We start from the raw sequence: 25,870 nt of genomic DNA on the forward strand, positions 1-25,870 counted from the left end.
GCAGAATAAGATCATGGGGGGCAGGGGCACCTGGGTGGCTCGGTGGGTTAAAGCCTCTGCCTTCAGCTCGGGTCATGATCCCAGGGTCCTGGGATCAAGCCCTGCATGGGGCTCTCTGCTCAGCAGGGAGCCTGTCCCCCCCCCCCCCCCCCGCCCCGTCTGCCTCCCTTCCTACTTGTGATTTCTGTCAAATAAATAAATAAAATCTTAAAAAAAAAAAAAAAAAGAACATGGGGGGCATCTGTGGAAATGGAGTTACCACTCAGAGTCCATCCTTGTAGCCTAATTTCTGGCGCGCCATAGAAACAGAAAGGCAAATAATGACAGATCCATTTTGGAACAGCAATTTCAGCACCTGGACCGTCACCTGTGTGTGGGGAGGGGAATGAGAATGAAGGATGAGAAATGATTGGAGGTGGGTGCTAAAGCCTGTGTAATCTTAGATCAACAGCCCCCTTCACAAGGTAGCAGCCTCCAAAGGAGACAGGGTGTGCGTGTCTGAGTCTGCATGTGTTTCTGTATTAGATGAATGACCATGGATTAGCTAATTTATCTTGGAGTATGTCCAGTCTGAAATTCCTAACCAAAACCTGTACTCCCCCCTACAACAGATCCTTGGAATGCCAGCTGGATGTTGAGGTAGCCACAGGGCATTGAATCTTGGGAGACATGACTATACATTGTGGTAATGACTAAAAACGTGGCAATACATGAAACAGAACACTGCATATTTATTTTTGGAGAATGCTAATATTTAAAGAATAAGAAGTGAACAAGGAGCTGGCAACAAAGTTCCTTTGTCACCAGGGAGGTGGGATGAGAACCAATTTTCCATAAAACGGGACTGACGAGAGTTTTACCTAGATGAAGGAGTGAGAAATGCTTTTGTGTTTGACAATTAAAGAGAGACTCATCAGATTTATGATTTTGTATGATTTTCATGGTATAATTTGAATAAAATAATAGAATAGCAATTAATAACTATAAGGTAATAAATTAATAAATTCTCTAAGTGTATCCACCGACTCTAGTGACTGAATATATGAGAGTGGGACAGCACCATGAGGTTTTACCCGGGAGAAGCATTTAGACCAGGTCAGGGGGAGATGTGAGGGTGTTTATAGATGGACAGTAAGGAGTCTGGAGAGAGAAGGACATTGCTGTAGTGAAAGAAAGGGAATGGAGCAGAATAAGAGTAGAGCATGGGTGAAGGTGGGGGAGGGGATGTTAAAGCAGCGAGGAGGAGTAGGAAGTGGGACAGAAGATAGGAACTGGAGAACAAGAAAAACAGAAAGAGGTGGGGTAAGAATCAAAGGACTCAGCTCCATATGAGACTCCATCATCACAAATTAGCAATTTCGATTTTCTGAAGTATGAAATCTTATTAAGGGTAAAGATGAGTTTTCTCAAAACTGGCCATATATCAGAGTTGCTTTGTTTTGTTAGGTGAATCTCCCAATGAGGCTCAACGGTGAGTGGTCAGATGGCTGAAATAAAACCATGGCAGGATGGAGTTGAGGCATTCCCATTTTCAAAGGCTGATCAGGGCAATCTCTTTATTCAGTTAGGATCAAGAACACTGATTGATGAAAGTTGTGAGAGTTTAGGAAGAGCATCTATGGAGTGTGGACTGGAGAGGTAGCTACTGATAGGAAAACCAACATTTTCAAAATATTAAAATTATATATCAAAATCTCTATCTTCAATATTGAGCAATTGGTTTTTTGAGAAAACCAGTAATATGTGGAATGAGACCTAGGACAACAGGTCATGATATCCTGTAGGAGTTCTTTGATGGCTTATAAGATGTTCTTTCTTTCTTTAAGAATTTATTTATTTATTTGACAGAGCGAGAAAGAGAGATCACAAGTAATCAGAGAGGCAGGCAGAGTAAGAGGGGGAAGCAGGCTCCCTGCTGAGCAGAGAGCCCAGTGCCTGGCTTGATCCCAGGACCCTGAGATCATGACCTGAGCCGAAGGCAGAGGCTTAACCCATTGAGCCACCCATGTGGCCCTAAGACATTCTTTCATGTAAAAAAATCATTCCCACTCATGCCAGTAATCTCCCCCTACACACAAGATATGCTAGTAATCTGAATCACTTCATTTCTAGGTATAAAGGACACAGATGCTGGTTTGGGGCAGTGCTCTACCAGATGTGGCTCATGAGCCCCTCTCTTCTATTTACAACACTCAGGCCTAGGAGATACAAAGTTAGAGAACAAATTTATAACAAAATTTGTAATAAGGACCTGGTTCCTCACATCTTTCTGACCAACCCATCCACTTCATACATGCCCCTCCCAACAGGGAGGGGGTGGACTCAAATAGTTGAGTAGGTACTGACATAAGGCCAAGAAAGTCTCACAACTGCATTGAAAATGATAGATTTAAAATTATCCTATTAAAGTATACTAAAAATCTGGAGACCCCTAGGTGGTTCAGGTCATGATCTCAGGGTCCTGGGATCAACTTCCAGTGATCCAGTGATTCACTCAGTGGGGAGTCTGCTTCTCCCTCTGCCTGCCTCTCCCCTTGCTTGTGCTCTTTCTCTCTCTCTCTGACAAATAAAATAAAATATACTTAAAAGCTGTTATCCAAGGTACTCTCTGATTAGTACTCACTGTCCCCTTTGCTTCTAATATTCTCACTTTTTTTTTTTTTAAAGATTTCATTCATTTATTTGACAGAGAAAGACACAGCAAGAGAAAGAACACAAGCAGGAGGAGAGGGAGGGGAGAAGCAGGTTTCCCAAAGAGCAGGGAGCCCAGTGCGGGACTTGATCCCAGGACCCTGGGATCATGACCTGAGCAGAGACAGACGCTTTACCGACTGAGCCACCCAGGCGCCCCTCTCACTGTTTTTGACATAAGAATACTAACCAAATATAAACAAGTTGATCTTGGGGTCGTCAGGGAAAGGCAGGCTGGTGAAGGGCTGGGGTGGGGGCAGCCAGAACCTTCTTCAAAGACTGTTATGAGGCTGGGGCAGGCCACAGTTCTGAGTCATTTTGCTTTATTTACAAATCTTTCTCTTCATAGGAAATGTATTTCCCTTCATTTCGAGGCCCCTGGAGGATGTTTTAGAGACATACCATCCTGTTACCACATAGTGGGAATAACATTTAAAATACTAATTATAATGTTTCATTTCTTGGTGCTTAAATAATTTTTAAAAAACCAAAGCCATAAAGATGCAAACAATACTCTATCTCCATAATCTGCGTGGTTCAGGGAGATATACAAAATATGAATCTTTAAAGGCAAGAAAAGATCTATTTTATAAAGAGGTACATAGGGAAATTAACTTCTGCAGCCTGCAAATGCCAGAAATAAGCTTTTGATCCTCCAAGGCAAACATTTTTTGAGCTGTTTCCACCACATAATTGCTATGATTTTCTTAATTACACTTTCCAGTTCCCTGCTGGTTATATATCTATATCTGTATCTATATCTAGATCTATATCTCACTAGGTCACCAGTTGACTAGAAATAAAGGTCAGCATTTTTACACCGTCTTGTTCATTCATACCACTTGCCTGCAAGTGTCCCTCTGTCACCTTTGGATAAACATTTATTGAGCATCTACTACACTGAGTATGTACTAGGTGCTAGGCATTATGGGTACAGAGTTTATGGATGCAGAAATAACCTAAACAGAGTTCTTCCCTCAAGGCAAATTGCTGAAAGGGTGGATTTCATCAAAACGAGAATGTGCTGTTGCTTTTCCCTTAATACCAGATGCAGTTGAAGGTATTCACACGTGCAAGCAGGTACAGGCGAAATTCCAGCCTTTCCCTAACACTTTATATGACCCTAATGATATAATGTAATTGTTATATAATATGTAATTTGTGTAATACTTGCTATATATAATTTGTGTAATATACATAATTGTTACGTAATATGTAATATGTAATTTACTACTAATTTGGAGCTATGCAAATACTCTGAAAGTATATAGATTCATGGCCTTCCTGGCCTGAAAGTTACTTAGAATTATTGAGTCTGACTCTCAAATTTAGAGGATAATCTACATAAGTGATCTTTACACGGTTGGGCAACTGAAGCTCTCAGGGTTCACTTTCTAATTATCAGTAATGTATGTATTGTTAGTAAAGCTTCAGATCCAGGAAAGTAGACGTGAAATTTTGGTTGTCTGTATTTCTAAACAGCTCCCTCATTAACTCGCAGCACAGTCAGTTTGGAAAGTGCTAGACTCCACTCTTTCTAAAAATCCTCAAGGAAGATTATGACTTCTCTATGACTTATACTCAAAATACAAAAAAAAAGCAAAAAACCCCACATATTTTAAGATAACTTATAATTAATTTAAATGCAGTAAGTACACAAGTTAGTAATAGAAATAAGACAAATCAAGGAGAAAGATTCTGCCCAATTTCTGTGTTTTCAAAGACACCACTTACTACACAATTCTAATTTTCTCTGTTGCAATGATTCCATTTTATGTCTGGGTAACCACTGTCTAACAGTATTATCCACTAATTTATTAAGGCAGTCTTCTTCCTTTATCACCAAGGGAAATTCAACCCATATTTGCAGAAGTTCAAAATAATTGGAAGTTTTCAACTGTATGTCTAATACCTGAAACTTCAGGGTGTTAAATAGCTATGTTTGCATTTAGTAACTAATTAATTCCACTTTAAAGTGCAATGGGGCGCCTCAGTGGCTTAGTCAGTTAAGTGTCAGCCTTCAGCTCAGGTCATAATCTCAGGGTCCTGGGATTGAGTCCCACATTGGGCTCCCTGCTATGCGGGGAGTCTGCTTCTCTCCCTCTCTGTGCTCTCCTCCATCTCAATAAATAAAATCTTTAAAAAAGTGCATATAGTTGTACTTTTATTTGAAAAATAGACATAAATCTAAAGTTCTTAAACTCAGTTATGCCATACCATGAGTCTGAGCTCACTTTCACTTCTTCAGCAGTTTCTTAACGTACACATTGCATAATGCCCACGGAATTAATGGCTTTGTGTGAATCTGCACACCCCACAGGCAGTTACCTGAATGACGCTGTCGCCGGGGCTCATGTCTGTATACACATAGACATCATACGATATTTCAGGAAAGGTCGGAGTGTTATCATTTGCATCCATCACCCAAATATTGACAGTAACTGGCTCGCTTTCTTGCACACCATCGAATGCCGTTATCTTTGGGGAGAGAAAAATACATGTAACAGAGAAGTCATGCGAACAGAAGCAGCACAGAATTCACTCTTACGATTTAAAACATTTTTTATATATAATTTCAGTTTTAAATGGGTGCCAAAATGTTTTGTGGATAAAAGGAAAAAGACCTACGATAGTACATATAAGCAGAGGTGATTATAGAGGATTCCGTTTTATTTTTCATGTATTCAATTCCACGCACATTTTAAAGAAGCAGATGTGCAAAATGTGTTAGAGCCCTGGGGTGAGCCAGTAACATTGCTGATGTTAACTACTACTTAATTTTTTGTTAAATTAAAAAAAAGGAAGTTATTCTTCACATTTCCATATTCTGTATACAATGCCATAGAAGTGTTTATAGTCAACATACTTACATCACACAAGAAAGTAGGTGCCCTAGAGATGTGATGTCTTTTTCTGGTAATTTACCAAGCGACAATTTTTATAGGACTTAGTGCCATTAGTTAATAGTGATATTGTAATTACATCATTTACATTTTAGGAAGGTCTGACAAACAAAATCAGTGTTATAACTCCACCCTCTTTTTCTGAATGACTCCTGAAATCCACTCTGTACCTAAGTTTTACCTGTCAGGTTTCTGGAAGCTCTGGCTCTCAGAAGGAAATCCTATGTAAGTCCCACAATCTCTACCTTTCTATCAGCTCATTTTTCTCTTATATCTGAATAAAATTCATCTTAGAAAGTTGGATAATACAACTTTCTTTTCATCTGTATTCACTTCTCAATTGCGTTTTCGTAGAGACACAAAAATATTTCTATTTTTTGGTAACTATTTACAATTACAGCTTGAATAATCTCCCCTCACTTTTCTTTTCTCTTTTTTCTGATTAACCTAAACTAGGATCTCTCCATCAGATAATTATTTGTTTTGGTGGAGGGGGCCCTGTCCTGTGTGTTATAAGATGCTTACCAGAATCCTTAGTGTCTCCCTCCCTGATACGAAATGCACCTCTCACAGTAGTGATGGCCAATGTGTCTGCAGACATTGCCAAATGTTTCCAGGGGAGGGGTGGGATGGGCTTGGGGGGAGCAGGGATCATCCCAGTGGCTTAACCCCATGACAAAATTTAAAATGTAATAACAAAAAAAAAAAAGTTAAAATAAGGGTTAGGAAATAATTATTTGTGGATTCTGGATGATAATATCTCAAATTTAAGTTAATTATGAGTGTATGGTGAAAAACAAGACTCCTATTTTCCTGTTTCCATCTTCAAATTATTTTCCCTCTGTTAGAAAGAATGTTAACACAGTTGCACAAACTTATAAAACAGAAAAAAATACATGTGAAGAATTTTATTCTTGAGAATCTTAATTCTCAATTCCTTGAAAATATTGCATTTTCCTCCTCAATTATTGACTTCTTCAGTTTTAAACAGGTATCTTTCTGTTACACACACACACACACACACACACACACACGTGTATATGAAATCTTTTTACCGAAAAAGTGTAAGTCTGTTGTTCTTCCCTGTCCACTGGCTGAAGTAAGGTGAGGTAGCGAGTAATGCCAGTTTGTGTAACGGTGAAGACTGAGGTGTAATCATTCAGGAAAAGGTGAAGCTCTGGGTCTTTCGTCTTTGAAAAAAGAATGCCATTATTTAAAATGTTGAATACACAATGTAGTTATTAGCTCATTAACTGGAGATTAATTTTGCAAATCTATTATAAAACTATGCATGACTATAATAGTTCAAAGACAAGATAGGTTTCACTAGACATTCACTCATCGCTGAGCTGTATTATGCAAAGACAATGACCACTTTTGTGGAAAACACCATAGGAGACTGAGTACAAGTATACTTAATGTGAATAAAAGGAAAAGAATAGGATAGATAACAAACCAATTGAATATCAATATTCTCCAGAACGTCATCGGACTTGAGGAATAAAAAATAAATGCAAGAAAAGAAAACTGGAGCCCAAAATTTTAGCTGTAGGATTGTACAACTACTTCATTTGTAGTAATAAACTGTACATACGCCTATTACTCTTCTGTTTTCACATTTAATGTAAAATAAATAAAATTGGTTATGTATAATTCATTACCTATAAATATCATGCTTGCTTTTTCTTATTTTAATGCTGCAAAGGCTCTCCAAAGGGAAACATAATGTTTATTTTAATTTAAAAATTTCAGATGATTAGATTGAAGATATATGAATTGGCTGCATTGTGTCCAATGAGAGTTCAGAAAAATGACATATGCATAAAGAAGAAGGGGTTACAAAAGCTCAAAACAGAGATAATTATGCATTGGCAACCCTTTACAGTCTTATTGCCGTCCTGAAAGATAAGATACTAATCTCTGCCTGTTAGAGAAAGAACAAGGATGTAAGTGGGGAGACATGGACTGGTGTCTGGTGGTAGAGTAAAAAGGCAGGTGGGGAAGAGAAATGAATAATGGGAAATAGGACGATGGACAAAGCTTTACGAAAACAACATCAACAGACTTGACACAGGGAGGTGAGGTGTTTCTATAGGTTTTGGCAACTATAAAAATATTGTGCACTAAGGGGAGCCTGTAATATATAACAGGCTTCCAGGAATGGAATGAGTAAGTCCTGGGATGAAAAGCACAGGACAGGGGATAGTCATTGGTCCTGTAAGACCACTGTGCAGTGACAGATGGGACCTACCATGTGCTGAGCTCAGCATAACATACAGAGAAGTTGACCTGAAACTCATGTCACAGCACGTGTCAACTAGACTCAAATGAAAAAATACATATGATGCATAGCACAGTGTGAAATATAATCTAATATCATAGAGTACTTTTCCAAATCTGAAATCAGGGGGGGAGGGCAGACTATAGACTTTGGAATTGTTAAAGACATGTTCATTTGATTAAAAAATTAGAACTGACCTTTTAAAAATTTCTATGTGTGAGAAAGTTGAAATGTGTCCTACTATATTAAAAGGTAGGCATGGCTTGATCCACAGATACTGTAACCTATATACCTTTTTAAAAATGCAGTAGGTATGTTTCAAACAACTTTGAAATGCATGGTTTTATTTGAACCAAACACAAGTTCTATATTTGTAACATCTCATTAGGAGATAGCATTTAGATATACTATTGTAGCTTCTATGTCCATGATTGTGATGTCAGTTCAGTATGGTATATTTACTGATCCTGGAACAAGAAAAAATAATGCTATATATAATAATTTCCACTGGTTTCTTGACTATAAAATAATCAAGGTTGTTAAGAGTTGTGAAAGGTCAGAGACTTTCCTTGGATACTTTCAAGCAGGAACCTCAGGTTCTACGTCAGGGTCATGACCCCCATTTGTCAGTATGGCTAGCAGGTGGGGTATTTGGATAATCAAGCATGTTAGTTAATAAGTTAAATTATTTGTTTTAAAAATAGATTATAAAATGCATGTAAACTCAACATATCTTGATCTACATTTTGAGGTTGCTTCTTACTGTGTACTTTAAAGTCAATTGTGATAAAATCCAATGGTTATTTTTAAGTGAGCAGAAAAGTTAGAATGCAGTTTCAATGAACAACAACAACAACAAAAACCTAAATAAGTAGGAGTGTCTGTCATTTTTTTAATGTATGTCCTTGATTTTACCAATCAAGATAAAATCACTAGCCTGTTAAATTCATATATTTTTTTCCATTTTATTTATTTTTTCCATCTATAAAAAAGATGAATAAATCTAGAAGGACGGCACTCTATAATTAAACTGTAACTCTTACCTGTGCCAACACAGCATAACTATTATGTAATTGCAGATAACTATCTGGCCCTTAATTTAAAGTAATATTTCAGGCATTAAATAAAATATCTAGTAACTCATCAAAAATATTCTCTTGTCAAGGTAATAAAGGCAATAACATCGGCCTGTGTCCGTCAAAGTAGAGTATAATTCAGTTATTCAAAGGTGTTAAAACCAAACAGTCTTAAATAACAGCTTAAGTTCTGGAGTCAACTATAGCATTTGAGTTTCTGGGCCAGCTCAGGCCTCTTTGATATGCACTATTGACAACCTTTGTTAAATTCAGACTTCTGTATAACTCTTGTATCTGCTTCTTTTATTGGTGGTATAAATTATCTAACTAGTCATTAATTACTAGACCGGTTCTCCACATCACCTAGGAACCTGCAAATTCTCAGGCCTTACCTCAGTCCAAAAACTCTAAGGATGAGGCCAACAATCACTATTTTATTTAGCTCTCCAAGTGATTCTAATGCATGTTCAAGTTTGAGAATCACTGGGAAAATTAAGGTGTTGAGTCTTCTGGTGAATGGGCTTTATTGGACACTACTAAAAATGAGGGTGGAAGTCTAAACAACTTTTGACCCAAGACAGAATCAACTGATTATAATGTGGATGAAAGTATTGAAAGAATTCAGGTATTTTATCAAGTTGTATCGTGGTTAAACTTATGATTTTTGTGGGTAACCAAGGGTCAGTGCCTTTTTGAGGGAGAAGACTGTGAAAAGATTTCTGTGTGAGATTGTGAAGAAAAGATGATGAGAAATAAATTGGAAACATAGATGAAAGGATAGTTGTGTTGGATAAAGTTAGAAGTGGCAGACTTCACTAGGAGAAAAATGGTGCAAAAGGAAGTTTAGTGTTTACCATTAGAACCCATGTGAAGGACTCTGGAGATACTTGAGTGAAATGCGTGACCAGCAGCGGCTGAGGGGGTAGAAAGCCAGAGAACTGGTTCTGCAGTGTTTTGGAAGCCTGTACTTTCATTCTGTCATGGTCTGATGATACTTCAGGAAAGCTGGACTATTTGGGGTCTCCTCAGTTTGTCTGAGGAGAATGGAGGGAGTAATTCTTATTCCTCTTTCATCTTTATCTTCTCACTTTTTTTTTTCCATTTTATTTTTTCAGTGTAACAGTATTCATTCTTTTTGCACAACACCCAGTGCTCCATGCAAAACGTGCCCTCCCCATTACCCACCACCTGTTCCCCCAACCTCCCACCCCTGACCCTTCAAAACCCTCAGGTTGCCCCAACCTCCCACCCCTGACCCTTCAAAACCCTCAGGTTGTTTTTCAGAGTCCATAGTCTCTTATGGTTCGCCTCCCCTCCCCAATGTCCACAGCCCCCTCCCCCTCTCCCAATCCCACCTCCCCCCAGCAACCCCCAGTTTGTTTTGTGAGATTAAGAGTCATTTATGGTTTGTCTCCCTCCCAATCCCATCTTGTTTCATTTATTCAATGTGAGAAAGGAATCCATCAAAATCCTTGAGGAGAATGCAGGCAGCAACCTCTTCGACCTCAGCCGTAGCAACATCTTCCTAGGAACAACGGCAAAGGCAAGGGAAGCAAGGGCAAAAATGAACTATTGGGATTTCATCAAGATCAAAAGCTTTTGCACAGCAAAGGAAACAGTTAACAAAACCAAAAGACAACTGACAGAATGGGAGAAGATATTTGCAAACGACATATCAGATAAAGGGCTAGTATCCAAAATCTATAAGGAACTTAGCAAACTCAACACCCAAAGAACAAACAATCCAATCAAGAAATGGGCAGAGGACATGAACAGACATTTCTGCAAAGAAGACATCCAGATGGCCAACAGACACATGAGAAAGTGCTCCACGTCACTCGGCATCAGGGAAATACAAATCAAAACCACAATGAGATATCACCTCACACCAGTCAGAATGGCTAAAATTAACAAGTCAGGAAATGACAGATGCTGGAGAGGATGTGGAGAAAGGGGAACCCTCCTCCACTGTTGGTGGGAATGCAAGCTGGTGCAACCACTCTGGAAAACAGCATGGAGGTTCCTCAAAATGTTGAAAATAGAACTACCCTATGACCCAGCAATTGCACTACTGGGTATTTACCCTAAAGATACAAACATAGTGATCCGAAGGGGCACGTGTACCCGAATGTTTATAGCAGCAATGTCTACAATAGCCAAACTATGGAAAGAACCTAGATGTCCATCAACAGATGAATGGATAATGAAGATGTGGTATATATACACAATGGAATACTATGCAGCCATCAAAAGAAATGAAATCTTGCCATTTGCGATGACGTGGATGGAACTAGAGCGTATCATGCTCAGTGAAATAAGTCAATTGGAGAAAGACAACTATCATATGATCTCCCTGATATGAGGACATGGAGAAGCAACATGGGGGGTTAGGGGGATAGGAGAAGAATAAATGAAACAAGATGGGATTGGGAGGGAGACAAACCATAAATGACTCTTAATCTCACAAAACAAACTGGGGGTTGCTGGGGGGAGGTGGGATTGGGAGAGTGGGAGGGGGCTATGGACATTGGGGAGGGTATGTGCTATCGTGAGTGCTGTGAAGTGTGTAAACCTGGCGATTCACAGACCTGTACCCCTGGGGATAAAAATACGTTATATATTTTTTTGTGCCCTCTGAATTTACTCATAATGGTGCTGAAGAGTAGGTTCCTTTGCTCAGACTTGAAACACTCAGTAAATCAAAGTGAGTAAGCTCTGCTATGGGACCTGATAAAGCAGATATTTACTTTTTTCCCTTTATTCAAGTACTTCAGTCATTCTTTACTTGCTTATAATGAATATTTTCCAAATTTCTTTTCTTCCTTTCAACTGGAGCCTGTTAGTAGAACTGTTAGGTATATTCATGCACATCCTCAACACATGTTGTAGGCACTTTTTTTTTAAATGCCAGGTATTGTGAGGGTGCAGAACTGCAGTGAATGTTGGCTTGTGAACCAGCATATGCGTCTGTAAAACCGCATAATATGCTTGTGTCCCAAACAACATAGACCCTTCCCCAGTTGACAGAAGATGCAAGTTTTTCACTGTCAAAGGCTTCACATTTGAAGACAATATACACACCAGGACCTCATAAACAGACACTTGTATTTGATAACTAGAAACATTAAAGACCTTTGGATAATTTGTCTTCACTTCAAGTCCTGTTGTAATAACTGGGGAGTAAAGTAACACTTCCCAGACATGCAGATTATTTTTTTCTAAAGAGAAAACATAACACAGAAAGCTACAATTGTCCACGACATCTCTTAGCTCATTTTAATCTGTACTGCTCAGTTAACCTTTGATTAAATTTTAACTTGCAAATTTTATGAACATGTCACATACCATCTTTCTAAAATCTATATATTGAATCTGTAGATCCATTGGTGAACATCTTGATGTTTCTTTGAGGACAAGAATTTAAGAATACATATTTGGAAATATTTAGCTAGTTGTTACTCAAAGCTTAACACTTGGATTTATTTTTAACACTAGTTTCAGGTATGGTATATTATGGGTGTAAATCGATAACATTCTGGCTTATTATTCTGACAGGGACAATAGATTTCATGTAGTCCTTGTGTCTATAAATTTGTTTAAAATACATATTAGTTTTTAATTAATATGTACAAAGAAGGATGATTAATAAATATTCTTTTATCCTTCAGACAAATGGTAAATTATTTTGTCTAAAGTATACATTCAGTACATATCATATCATTTCACTGATTTGTGTATTATTTTCTGGGAGGGTAAAATAAACTCTGATGTTCACTTACAGCACAGAATTAAAAAAAGGAAGGCAAAGGTAAACACATATGCAAATATAAACAAACAGGTGAATGTAGAATTGGAAATCCCATCATATAGAAGAAAAACATTCAAATATAATAAGTAATTGGATTTAAAGCCAACTTTGGGTTTCCAACAAGAATTAAAATATATCACACACACACACAAGTTTATATGCATTCTCATATATATATGCACACATATGACACAGACATGTGAGTATATGTGCATATACATACATATGCATACTTATGGGCATACATAAATTAAGAAGCATAATAAGAAATGACAAAAGAATTAATCTCATCTATCAATTTGAATTGGTCAGCAGTGGTTGTCTTCAGAAAAACTTGTTCTAAAAGGTTCAGCTCCGCACTTAGAATCTTTTAGAAAGAATATTGTGATGAATTATGCACGGTTGTCATGGACTGAAGAAACATTTAACAACTGAATAATCTTTGCCAAAGTTCAGCTGCACTTTGGGTTCCGCACAATTCATTCTATTCTAACCAATAACATGAGGAACATACATTTCAATTACATCTACTAGCATATACGTATTTATGGTAGTTGTAGATTTCTGTATAAGTGATCATGAATTAACAGTCTACTTGTTGTAGTAGAAAATCGAAAAAGAGCTAAGAAATAACCACAGCAATTCACAACAGAACAAACTCAAAATAAACACCCAGTACCTACAGGAACTCCACCAGGTGGGACCTATTTGCAAATTTAACATCAAGAAAAAACAATGTAAGCATACATGACCACAAACACACATATGGCACACAAATATACACTAGGGAGAAACAGACAACAATGACATTTTCTAGTACATTTAAACTAATAACTTTTTCAAGGTGTATTTTTGTCTTCATACTCTGATGTAACTTACATACAATAGCATATCAATATGTATAAAGCATATAAGCACATATCAGCACTCTGAAGGGTTTTGTACTAGATTCAAGGATGCCTTTATCTCGAAACAGTAACACTTTAGGCAGGAACATGAACCCAGCTGGAATTGTTAAGTGACTCACTGCCTTTCTACAAGCTGAGTGAGTAACCTCTGTGGATTCCTATTCCTCGTTACTTATTTTTTTCTAACCAGAATTCAAGAACCAACTTCTGGTAGTTCTGCTTCTGAAAACCCAGTTTTCAGAAATCCTCCTGAAACATCCTCCTGAAAACCTTGGCCATATCTTGCTTACCTATCTTCTGAGCTATTTTGAAAGTATGAGCTAAGAGTACTTGAAAAACAAACAAACAAACACATAAAGGTGATTCATATCTCTCTCTGACTATAATATATGTATCTATATGTTGCTATTTATAAAACTATGGAAAAGAAACACTAACATAATTTTTTTACTCTTTTTTTCAGGTTCATTGTGACTCTTAAGATTCTCTCTGATGCGGAATGTACACCATTAATAACACCACAACTCACCAATCCTTGCTACTGCATTTTAAAACTTTGTCTTATTTTCTCCTGAGTTGAAGGAAAGAAACATAGCTTAATTTTTAGACAAATAATCCAAGTCTGTTCTCCTCTTGGCATATGCCCTGTGGCACAGTTATTCTTGAAACAACTCAGGAAACTGACTCCTACCGAGAGGACTTCTTTTCATGCCTGATACGGAACCTCCATTTCTGTTAGTAACGTCTGCATGTGGTGACATGTCTCTGTCTTTATTCTTAAATCCTATTATCCCTGTGCTGATTGATTTCACTAATTCTGACATTCAGAAACAGCAAGAATTTACCATGTAGTAAAATTCTTGCCTGTGAACTACCAGGGCCTTAAAGTTTCTTTTGTTAACACAGATCTTAAAGTAACCTAGCAATGAACATATTTTACTTTTTAAAAACAAACAGTCATTGGCCTGGAAAAAGAGATGATTCAGAAGGACATCAATATATCTTGAAAGATATTAATGACTATTCTACGAATTTATTCTGCGTGCTTCAAATGAAAGCTGTAAGGAATACTGGATGAGTTGCAAGAAGGTTAGTTCCAATTCAATATGATGAAGAGCTTTCTAGGAATTAGTCGTCCAACCACGGAATGGGGCCATGTTGTGACACAGTTAAATCTATATCACTAGAATTTTTGATGCATATATTAGATGTTCTCATCCCTTTACTCATGCTCAAATGCATGAGCTCATTAAACAATCACTAGATTCTATTAAGTTCTGGGAACTGCATTAGATCTTCAAGATACAGAAGTGACTGAGATATAGGTTATATCCTCCATTTACAATCAAAGAGGGAGCAAGGCATCTACAATGATGTGAGTAGAGCACTAGAGAAATGCACAGAGGTAAGAAAGGCAGCTTATCTGGGAGGAAGCAGAGTCTGAGCAAGATGCTTGGATAAGGGAAAGTCTGAGTCGAATTCTAAACACTGAACTTAAGTTGTCCAAGTCAGCTTGGGAAACGAAGCATGAAAGAATTCAAAACATGAAAATGTCATAAACAATGGAAATGAGATGAGAAGCAGGTTGGCACGTACAGGAGAGACTACAAGTAATTGTTAAAGGTAACAGGTGAGCCAGGGAATTTGAGCACATGACGGGGTAGGAATGCTCAGGCATCGAGCGACACTAGCCATTCTCTTGTGTGGGGGATGCGATGTCCCACCAGCATGTTAAGCAGACAGGTGGCACAGCCCCACGTGAGCTCTCAAAGAGATCCCTGTTAGTGGCCGGGTGAGAGAGAGGCCTGAGTCAGAAAAAAATACAATGGCAAGCACGTCAGGAGGCAATTCTAATGAGAGGCGAGTAGGGTGATGGTTGTAAAGATGGGAAAAGAAAAGAGAATGTGAAACATTCAGAGGACAAAATAGGAAGGATGCAAAGACTGTCAGTTGTATGTGATATTTTAGAAACATTTATAACTAGATTAGAGATACTGGTTTCCCTTCAAGTCACCTCATGGCACTCATTGTTGTTAATTTCAGAAAGAGGATGGGCCTAAATAAGAAAAGAGTGGCCAGATACACAGTGTTCAAGAATGTGATATTTTAATGAGATGTGGTAATGGTGCCACTCTCCATCTGTATGGCCTCATCTATGGGAACAGTCCTCTCCCCACCCATCCACGCCAGTCCTGAGTAAAGGAGCAGGCCAAGGTAGCAATCATTGACCTTTTGGATTACAGGTGATTAAGCGAAAAGAGCAACTGGTGAATGAGAGCCCCTCCATATGCTATAGTCATTACACAGTAGGACCAAGAGTCAAACAGGGCTGTTTAACTCCGAAGCACAAACTCCCCAGAACCACAGCCTGCTGCCCTACCCCTGGAAACACTCAGAGCATTTAGTAGGCTCACTGGAATTGTCAGCGCTCAGAGCACAATGCTAATCATGTTTCCCAGGTGTTCTAGACCCAGGAGCTCTCCCACATGCCTCGGCGACACCCTGCAAGTCCCACCATTCTTGATAGGTTCTTAGCAGCAATCTGAAAATCTTTAAGCCGAAGGATAATCCAGAAAAGTCAGCATGTACACAAACTAGTGTAGGGCTTAGTGTGCAACCATTCAGAAATGTAAGTACATCAAGCAAAATAATAATAATAATAATAATAATAATAATAATAATAAATACATCAATGAGTCCAGACATGTACATTTTGCAATTATGGAAAAAGTAAAACTTCTTCAGGATTTAGCCTTTTTTTTTTTCCCTTCTTCAGGATTTAGTTTTTTGTTTTCTTATTTTTCTTCTTCAGGATTTAGCTTTTGCTTACCACTGTGTTTATGAAGGTGTGACTTAAACCATGATAATCTCCCAAATTAGCTAGTCACTGCTCAAAATATGATTATGCATTCCAATTTAAAAATGAAATAGGAGCCATTCCAAAATTTATGGGACAGCACTAGTCCTACCAGTAGCTTAGCCTATATAATATGTATTAGGGTGACTCTGAGTTTTCTAGCAAGGATTCACTAAATGACGACATTCAGGGGATCCCTAACCCCTTAAAGCTAGGATGGGAAGCTGTGCATGGATACGCACTTTTCTGGAAGAAAGTCTGTAGCATTCATCAGCCGTTATCATAGTCAGATAAGAGTCAGACCGTAGCAAAGAGATAGGGGCTTTAGTTTGGTGCTTAAAATCAAGGTCTTCACTTCTCATAGACCTGGCTCAAGGACCAGCTCCACCATTTATGAACCCTGTGATCACTGTTAGGCATTTAAAATAGCTTCCATCTCCCCTTTTGCAATATGAGAAATTGCATCTATTATGTTTGCCATGAGATTTAAGAGAATTAATACAAGATAAAGCAATTACTATACTGTCTGGCAGGTACTTAGAACTCAGTGACAGCTACTGCTGTGATATTTGTGACATGAGATAACATGATGAGATGGAAGAGGAGAGATAAGAAAGACAAGAAAGGTGGATGACAGAAGAGAAAGCACTGGGAGGCAGAAAGGGACCTGGGAAGAGGAGGGTGCACATGGAGTTGTCACAGCCTGGGCGAAGTGTTACAGACTTTTTCCAGAATGAGAAAAAAAAAGTCTGGCATTTCATTTACCAGACAGATGACAAAACCCATGGAATGAGATCTGGGGGATACTCCACAACTGCGCTGTCCAGTTAGTGACAGGGGATGCTTTACACTTAAGTTAATCAAGAAAACATTAAAATGGGGTTCCTAGTCCAGTTCACACTGAGCGCTGCACAACCACACGGGGCTCACGGCTCCCGAGGTGAACAACACAGCTGCAGAACACCTCCATCCTTATGGAAAGTCTTACCCGACAGACCCAGCAGGACTCTTTTCTGCCCCTTCTCCCCTGCTGGTGACAAACTTCTGCCATGAGGCCAGCAAATTTGGGTCCAGTGGCTCGAGAGTCCTTTCTACTTCTTTAATACATGATGCCAAAACCTTCCAGCTCCAATTCCTTGTTTTTCCTTCCCTGGAAGTGTTCTGACTGGCCTGGTACAGATTTTTTGTCTGTTCTTTACAACCAGAGAGGGACTGAAGGGGGAGAGTAGGCTGGCCCGCCCAGCCTGGGACATTTCGCAGTGTGTAAGCTAGTGTTACCACCACGGACCACTAAGCGTGGAGCAGACCATCTAAGCTTCAGCACAGCCACCAGCAGAAGCAGGAGCAAATCAGCTGCTCCCAAATAACATAGTGTCAGCAAAGTCCCCCAAATCATACTCCAGCACTGCCTTTGTGTTTTTGTAGACTCATTGTCTAATGCCGTGACTGTTCCCTATCAGCAACTGTATACACAGTTTTTAACCCATATTAATAAAAAAGATTCCTGGGGGGTGTAGCAAACTATAAACGGAACATTTGTTTTCTTCCCTATACCCAGTATCTATAAAACTGAAAAAAAAAAAAAAAAAAGGTCGCTGAATTCAAATATACTCTTTCCTTATAGTATTCTTGAAGTGAAATGAAATTACAACACTAAGATTCTCATTTATGAGACTCTTATTAACAAGGACTCTGTTCTCTATTCCATAGCTCCCATCCCGATGTCTTTGTCAAAGTTCCTGTTGACATAAATATAATAAGATGTGTCAAGGAAACAAGAGCAACATTTATACTGAGCTTACATCTTCTATATCCTTGTCCAGAACCACGATTCTCAGAGGGGAAGTTAAGTTCAGACTGTCAGAGATGGTTGCTCCCACAGGGGCGGATTCCAGGATATAGCCTTGGTAACTGGGCATTGTGAAATATGGACTCTGATTGTTTTCATCCAGGATTTCAATATGGAGACTGGCGAAGGCAGGCAGAGGATGGCCATTGTCCTGTTCAGCCTAGAAAAGAATTTTTAAAAAGGTTAAAATGTTGTATGTTCTTGGATTATCTTGGAGGCTCACTTTTCATACTATTTATGAGGATTCTTTTTCGAATGGGTTGTCAGTACAGAAAGAAGAAATGCTTTAGAGTTAAGGGGCCTGGGGCCCTTAGAAAGCATAAATGAGGAAGAGAAAGTCCACAGAGACTTCATCAACTTTTGATCTCCTGTCCTAAATCTCAGCATATATTAAAAAATATGTATATTAATAATCATTGCTGTGAGTTATTGTATCTGCTGCTGAATGTTGTTAGAAGAGATAACTGTGGGCTCCTGGGTGGCTCAGTGGGTTAAAGCCTCTGCCTTCAGTTCAGGTCTTGACCCTGAGGGGTCCCAGGGTCCTGGGATCGAACCCCACATTGGGTTCCCTCTCAGTGGGGAGCCTGTTTCTCCCTCCCTCTGTCTGCCTGCCTCTCTGCCTACTTGTGCTGTCAAATAAATAAATAAAAATCTTTAAAAGAAAAGAAAAAAAAGAAGAGATAACTGTGCTTTCATACAAGTAGACAGAAAACCAAGAAACAAAGACATGTGGTAAATTGCTGATAAAATATGTAAGTCCAAGTAAAAAAGATTCATAACGTATCACATTTACTTTATTCTCCTCTGTGTCTTCTAGCTCCACATGAATGAGCTAATCCCCAAATAATTCATATTTCCATATAAAATTAATAGATTAAGTCTACATTTCTGCCAATGGAAAGCCCTCAAAAACATCAAATATGGGACAGAGATGATTTCAATGAAATACTTTTAGTAGTTGTAGAATTTCAAATATTATTTAATTGCATATGTTATTCAAGTAAAATTAATATTCATGCCCTAGAAATGTGTTTGTTTTCCTGTTTTTTCTCCTCTTTAGTTTAAAAAATTGATGAAAATTTATATTTCTAATATATTTTCTTTCCATGGTCATGTAGTCATGTTGGGAATTGGTGAACACCAACCCTTGACTTTCTGTTTTATTAAGAAAATTTGTCTTATTCTATAGCAATCCAAAAGTTTTATTTGAGAGAAGATTTCATCACAACTGAGTTCTGGAAAATTTCCTCTACCTCTTAGGCGAAACCTTGATACAATCCAATATAATGTACATCTATTAAAATAAATTCAAAGTCCCCATTGTCAATTTTTATTGATAAGTTTTCCCTATAAGCACAATAGTTGTATTTTGAAATCAATTCCAGGTGAAAGTTAAATATTTTACATTAAATAGTGGAGTGCTTTCCTGGATGAAAAAATAACATTTTGGTCATGAAAATTTATAAATAGTTCAGATAGATATCTCTGATTTTTCAACCCAGAGGCAAGAACCTAGGCCTTCTAGAAGACAGTTGTGCACTTTCCTCCAATTGTAATGTAGCATTTTCATCAACTAATAGGGTAAGTACCAAATGACAGTGATGTTTGGCAAGGCTGGTAACTCTGAACCAAGAAAAAGCACAATACTTTTTTTTCCTTCACATTAGTATTAATAGTGAAGATATTTTGAAGTATCATTTATGCTAATTACTAATTTGAATTTATGGTAATTAATAAAGTCACCATAACATTATGTTATTTAAAGCATGGAGAAAAACTATCTATTTTTTTTTTAAATATTTTGGTAACTCCATCTCAATGAATTAGAATCCCTCTATAACATTATGCCATTTATTTTGTGCATTCGAATTTTCTTTGGCAACAGACTGCCAAGAGGGGTCCATGGTGTAAAATGTTCATGAGCTCCACTCTGCACTGAGGACAACAATCCTGAAATAATGTGTAGCCTTTTCTGGAATTATGTATTCCTCTCACACATAGCCCATATGTGCTGCTGACACCATGGGTAGCTCCTTCTGCATCCAGAGGTTATGATTAATTTGTGCTGAGCTATGGACACTCTTTTAGGCTTCCCCTCTGCGACACACAGCAAGCTCCTTGAGCACAGCTGATCGGGGTGAGAGGTACAGTCTAAGACCAGAAAACATCGCTTTTATACTGGATGAAACTAATTGGTCCGTATGGGGTTCCGACCCAGCAACTGTGATCTGATTAAAGCTGGAGTAATTCGTACATGCAAGTCATTCTGAATGGGACCTTTTCTCTCTCACCTTTATTTTGTAGCTAATTATTCCAAAAGCAATTATGTCCTAGCCATACGGACATACTAGTGATGTCATGAAAAGTCACAAAATCTATCCTTTGTCCCCACCCCCCCAATAAACACACACGAACACACAATTTATGGACGGTGACAGGAAAACAAAAAGCCAAATTTTATCCCGGTGAAAGAAGTTTATGTTTTACATTCAGCTCGTAGGTTGTTAATTTTTACTACCTGTTGTGAAGCCAGGAAAACATGTTATCATCTGCATGATGAAAACAAAGTAATCCAATGAAAAGGAAATAAAACTCAAGTCAGATCTATGAGAAGAATCTAATTCTTCTCATCTTTAAACATAACAGTGAAACTCTGTCAACCCTCCCATTAGTTTGTCATTAGTATGGTCGGTATGTTCGGATTGCTACCACATACTTTGATTTCAACGTTTCAGGGGAGCTAACCAGGTATCTGTCTCCAAGGTCCACATTCTTAACCCCTACTCTCTTTTGTATACCCCTTTCTAAACACGAAAACATATTCCTTTGTGTTCATGGAGAAGGAGAAGGATGAGTTTTAAGTTCAAGGCTGCATCACATGTAAGTAACAGACAGGGAAGCCCCCAAATTCAGGTGTCTTGATTTACGAGAGGTTACGCAGGGAAATTCACAACATGTTTGTCTAATTCAGAGAATGCAAATGAATACACAAATGTAAGACGGATGGAAGAGATTAGTGGCAGGAAAGAATAGTAACAACGCGGATACTCCAGATTAATTAGAGGTAAAATATGGCACTTAACACAAATTAATACTATTACACTTTGCTCTGCTGCAAGACCATGCATCAGACCTGCCATCTGACCCTCTCTGCTTCTAAACAACATAAGTAGAAATTCTCAAAAATCTGACTTATTCGGTTCCCCTGTAATCACTGGTGAATGAGATGAGAAGCACAAAAAGCAGGTCAAGTGAAACAAGCTGGGGTTTTTAAGAAATCGCTTCATCCCATAAAGGTAACTTTATTTGTATCTACCGCATCTGTAGTTACAAGTTAAACATTATATTTAAAAGCCAGATTTTGTTTGGAGTATTTCTGGGCATGAGTCCCATTTTCAGTAATGAAACTAAAAGCCAAGAAAGCAAAAGTAGAAGAGAAATACACTATTCAGTTACTTTTGAGAGCAAAACACCGAAAGAGACAAAATACTCCTTTTTCAATATTAAAACGAGCAAGTGTGGATAATCCCTTCCTCCCTGCACCTGAGGACTGGTGGCAAGCAGTCCCACCATCTCTAACGTGACCCCTTTCAAGTAGATAGAAGGATTTAGGGGAGAAAGAGAAAATGGGGGCGATGATCAAGACATGGAAATGAATTCTAGGAAAGTAAGAGGAGATCATTTTCTCCTGGGCAGTCAGGAGATCTTTCTGGTGAACCTGTAAGACACACTCGTCACACCCATGTGTTCACCACTGGGGGGTGTCCCTCCTCACAGGAGTTCCTGAGCCCCCTACCCCATCCCACCCGCTCGCCTAGGTCAGGCTCTGCCCTGGCCTCACCCACCTGTCCTTGGAAAACCATCAGGACGCTGACCTGGATGCAAGCAGCAGGCTCTATTCTCTCAGGCCTTATCCCTGTGACCTATCTTCAGCATTTCAAGCACTGTTCAGCAGCCTTTCCAGACAGCACTTTCTCCTGGTCTCCTCCCGGCTTTACTCCCCGCGTCTCCCCATTCTCCTTTGCTGATCTGTCCCTTTCTCCACCGCTCCTGACAGCTGGTGAGGCCCGGCAGGGAGGGCTGGACTGTCTCCTCCTCCTCCCACTCAGGTCCTAGTGGACCCTGGCCGCATGTCATTGTCTGAGAAGTGTCCATAACCTCAGGACCCCCAGCTGACCTCTCCTGTCTATCTCAGCATGTTGGTCCACCTCACACCTGTGTGGGGATCGGCAAACATTTCTAAAGGGAGTTCTCACCCTCATAAACCCGCTCCATGGCTGTTTACGAGTCACGGCGGCCAAGTCTTCAGGCTCCACCGCCCGCCTCCACTCCTGCTTCTGTGCACACGTCACGAGCAATCCGCGAGCATACTTTATTGACTATAAACTAAAATACGGGGCACCTGGGTGGCTCAGTCAGTGAAGCATCTGGCTTTGGCTCAGATCATGATCCCAGGGTTCTGGGATCGAGTCCTACATTGGGTGGGGGGGTGGTCCCTGCTCAGCAGAGGGTCTGCTTGCTGCTCCCCTTGCTTGTGCTCTCTCACTCTCTCTCAATGTGTCAAATAGGGGTGCCTGGGTGGCTCAGTGGGTTAAGCCTCTGCCTTCGGCTCAGGTCATGATCTCAGGGTCCTGGAATCGAGTCCCGAATCAGGCTCTCCGCTCCCCAGGGAGCCTGCTTCCTTCTCTCTCTCTGCCTGCCTCTCTGCCTACTTGTGATCTCTGTCTGTCAAATAAATAAATAAAATCTTTTAAAAAACAGTGTCAAATAAATAAATAAAGGCTTTAAAAAATCACTTGTGGAAAAAGAATAGGAGCGATACCACACTTTAAAATAAAATATAAAATACAAGCTGGATCTAACTACTTCTCACCACCTCCCTGGTTACCACCCTGATTTCACTACCACCATCTGCCCCTGATCACATTAACTTCTCTGTCCCCATCCACCTTGGTCAACACCACAGGCCCATAATGGGAGCCTGTGCTTTTGTGAAAGACCAGCCAGACTGGGTCACTTCTCTCACCAAAGCTTTCAGGGCCTCCATCATGCTCCTGTCCTTCTCACTCCATGAACTCCGTCTCTCTCCTGAACCCCAGGAGAGGACCGTTCTCTTCGGTCAAGCCTCCAGGAGACAAAGGATGCCATTCGTCAAGCCTGCCTCTCCCGCATGAGCACAGGCTGCTTATTTGCCTCAGTCGGAGGCTCACTCTGAAAACCAGACATGCCCATGCCGCCCAGGCTTCACGCACCCCTCATTGCCACTCCTGAATGCAACTTGCAAGTAGACCCAAGGAAGAGGGTTGACTTTGGAGAATCTTGCCGGAAGTCTTCATTTATACTCCCGTTTTCTCTCTTCGATCAGAAATTACCCTCACTTTTTCCTAACCGATTTAGATTGTTAGAATCTATTTACTCATGTTTTCAATCAATTTATTTATAAGCATCAACAACCTTACTCATTTACACCTTTCCAAGAGCCAGGCATTGAGACACGCCTGCCTTGGGATTCAAACAAGAATGACTTGGACTTCTATTTGGAAGAGAATGCTTATGAATGTCGGAACATTACCTTGACGACACGTTGTTACTGATTCTTTCATAAGTGGCCAGTGCATGGTTGTGAAAGGTATACCTCGGAGGTTAGCCACAGTAAAAAAAAAAAAAAAAAAAAAAAAAAAAACACGAACAAAAGGAAAGGTGCATAATGCTATTATGATTCTGGCACAAGATATGATACTTCAACGTGATTATGAAAACAATTTAAGTGCCACCTGGGTGGCTCAGTCAGTTGAGTGCCTGACTCTTGATTTCAGCTCAGGTCATGATCTCAGGGTTGTGAGATTAAGCCCTGTATGGGGCTCTGTGCTCAGTGGGGAATCTGCTTGTCCTTCCCCCTCTGCTCTTCCCCCCAGCTTGAGCTCTCTCTCTCAAATAAATTAGTACATTAAATTAACAAACTGATAAATACAATCTTAAAACAAATTTGAAACAGACAAAAGTAATCTACATTGCTATAATCATGTAGTTGGGGTTCTTGGGTGTGTGGGGAGTAGTGGCTAGGAGGGGTGGAAAGACATCTGGGCATTCTTAACCTTTTTTGGGGGGGTATATCTGGGTGCTTGGTTTGTAAAAACCTAGCAAGAGGGACAGTTTCTAATAAAAAGTTTACTAAAACCTGCTATACACTTGTCCTCCCAAAATGTGCACATGCTGCCCCTCCTTCCACCACAGTGAACTAGTAAACTAGTTTGTGGCCACTAGTTTATAGTAAGGTAGTAAATTAATTTATGGCCACTTAAGGGCAAACAGTGCATTTAATAAAGTCTGATCTAGGACGTGAGTGGAACAGCCAACATTACAAGGATATTTAAACATACCAGATGCTTGTCTCTTCCCATCCATCATTTCATTAAAGTCAGGCTCCTAAAGAAGACCCCACCTTCTGTACTCTCCATCAGTGTTTCTCAAACACTGGTTTCTGAAGCCCTTCTCGTCTGATGCCTCCCTGTTTCACGTGAGGTCTCTTTATGGCACATTCCTGCGGACTCAGTCAGGCTTTCTGATAGGTATTTATTTGTCTGTTTCCTTAATTATTATTTTAATGTTACCCTGCCTTACAGGGTTCCGAATGATGTTAATATATGGTGGGCTCTCACACTCAAATGTTGTGAGAGACACGTGGGTGTCTTGATTTGGTGGGGGGAGCCTTGAAATCTGCCTTCCAGAAACAAGCACTTTTGGTGACCATGAGATGTGGAGCCAGGAGACCTCTGGGGACTGCAGTTTTAAATTTCAGTTGGACAGAACAGTTGAAAGTGCAGGAACCTCACCTGTTTAAGGGAGCTCTCTGTGGGATCCTGCTCAGCTCACTGAAGCCCTAGAAGGGATTTGGGGCCAGAGCCTTAGTGACAATAGGTTACATTTCTTTTCTACATGAGTACATTTTTCTTTTGAGATGTCTTAGGGAGAGATGGTTGTGGCAAGCCACTGTTCCTAGGTCAAAGATTATATTAATATTACCAACTAATTAATAATTAAAAAGTATATTTCATTGCTTCTTGGCCCTTCTTAGAAAATTACAGTGCCTTAACCCTACAGAAATGTTCTTTATTTAAACTTCCATACTCTAACAAATTAAAGAATGCCTAAAGATTTTGGCAGCAAGGGCACTTAGAACAGTGACTAAAAATATTTGAGAACTTACAGACCCATACCATAATTTATCAGATAAAATACAAAAAAATCAGTGTGTATATCACACAACTGGTTTGTGATACCACAAATAGAGCAAAGAAGTACAGTCTTGGTTGGAAATTAAAAAAAGGAAAAAAAAATGTCTTCCCTAGAGAGAATATAGACAAATCACACCCAACAAGGGTTCATAAAATGACAAGAAAATCATACTGACACACTTCCCACCAAAAGAATATTTTTAATAAACTGAAGTATATTTTATCCTCACTGGAAGAATATGACCATTCTGTTTATAATTTA

At 39.3% G+C, this 25,870-nt stretch overlaps 1 protein-coding gene across 1 annotated transcript in view; it reads right to left on the bottom strand.

Moving 5' to 3' along the window:
- Positions 1–25,870, bottom strand: part of PCDH15 (protocadherin related 15) — a 567,896-nt gene that overhangs the window by 362,508 nt on the left and 179,518 nt on the right. Inside the window, exons 8-10 of the mRNA XM_046026577.1 lie at positions 18,327–18,533; positions 6,650–6,784; positions 5,020–5,169 (exon numbers count right to left, since the gene is read on the bottom strand). Of these exons, the coding sequence (XP_045882533.1) occupies positions 5,020–5,169; positions 6,650–6,784; positions 18,327–18,533 (492 nt within the window). The remainder of the gene's footprint in view (positions 1–5,019; positions 5,170–6,649; positions 6,785–18,326; positions 18,534–25,870) is intronic.

The sequence above is a fragment of the Meles meles genome, chromosome 13 (genome assembly GCF_922984935.1).
Source record: "Meles meles chromosome 13, mMelMel3.1 paternal haplotype, whole genome shotgun sequence".
Lineage (NCBI taxonomy): Eukaryota > Metazoa > Chordata > Mammalia > Carnivora > Mustelidae > Meles > Meles meles.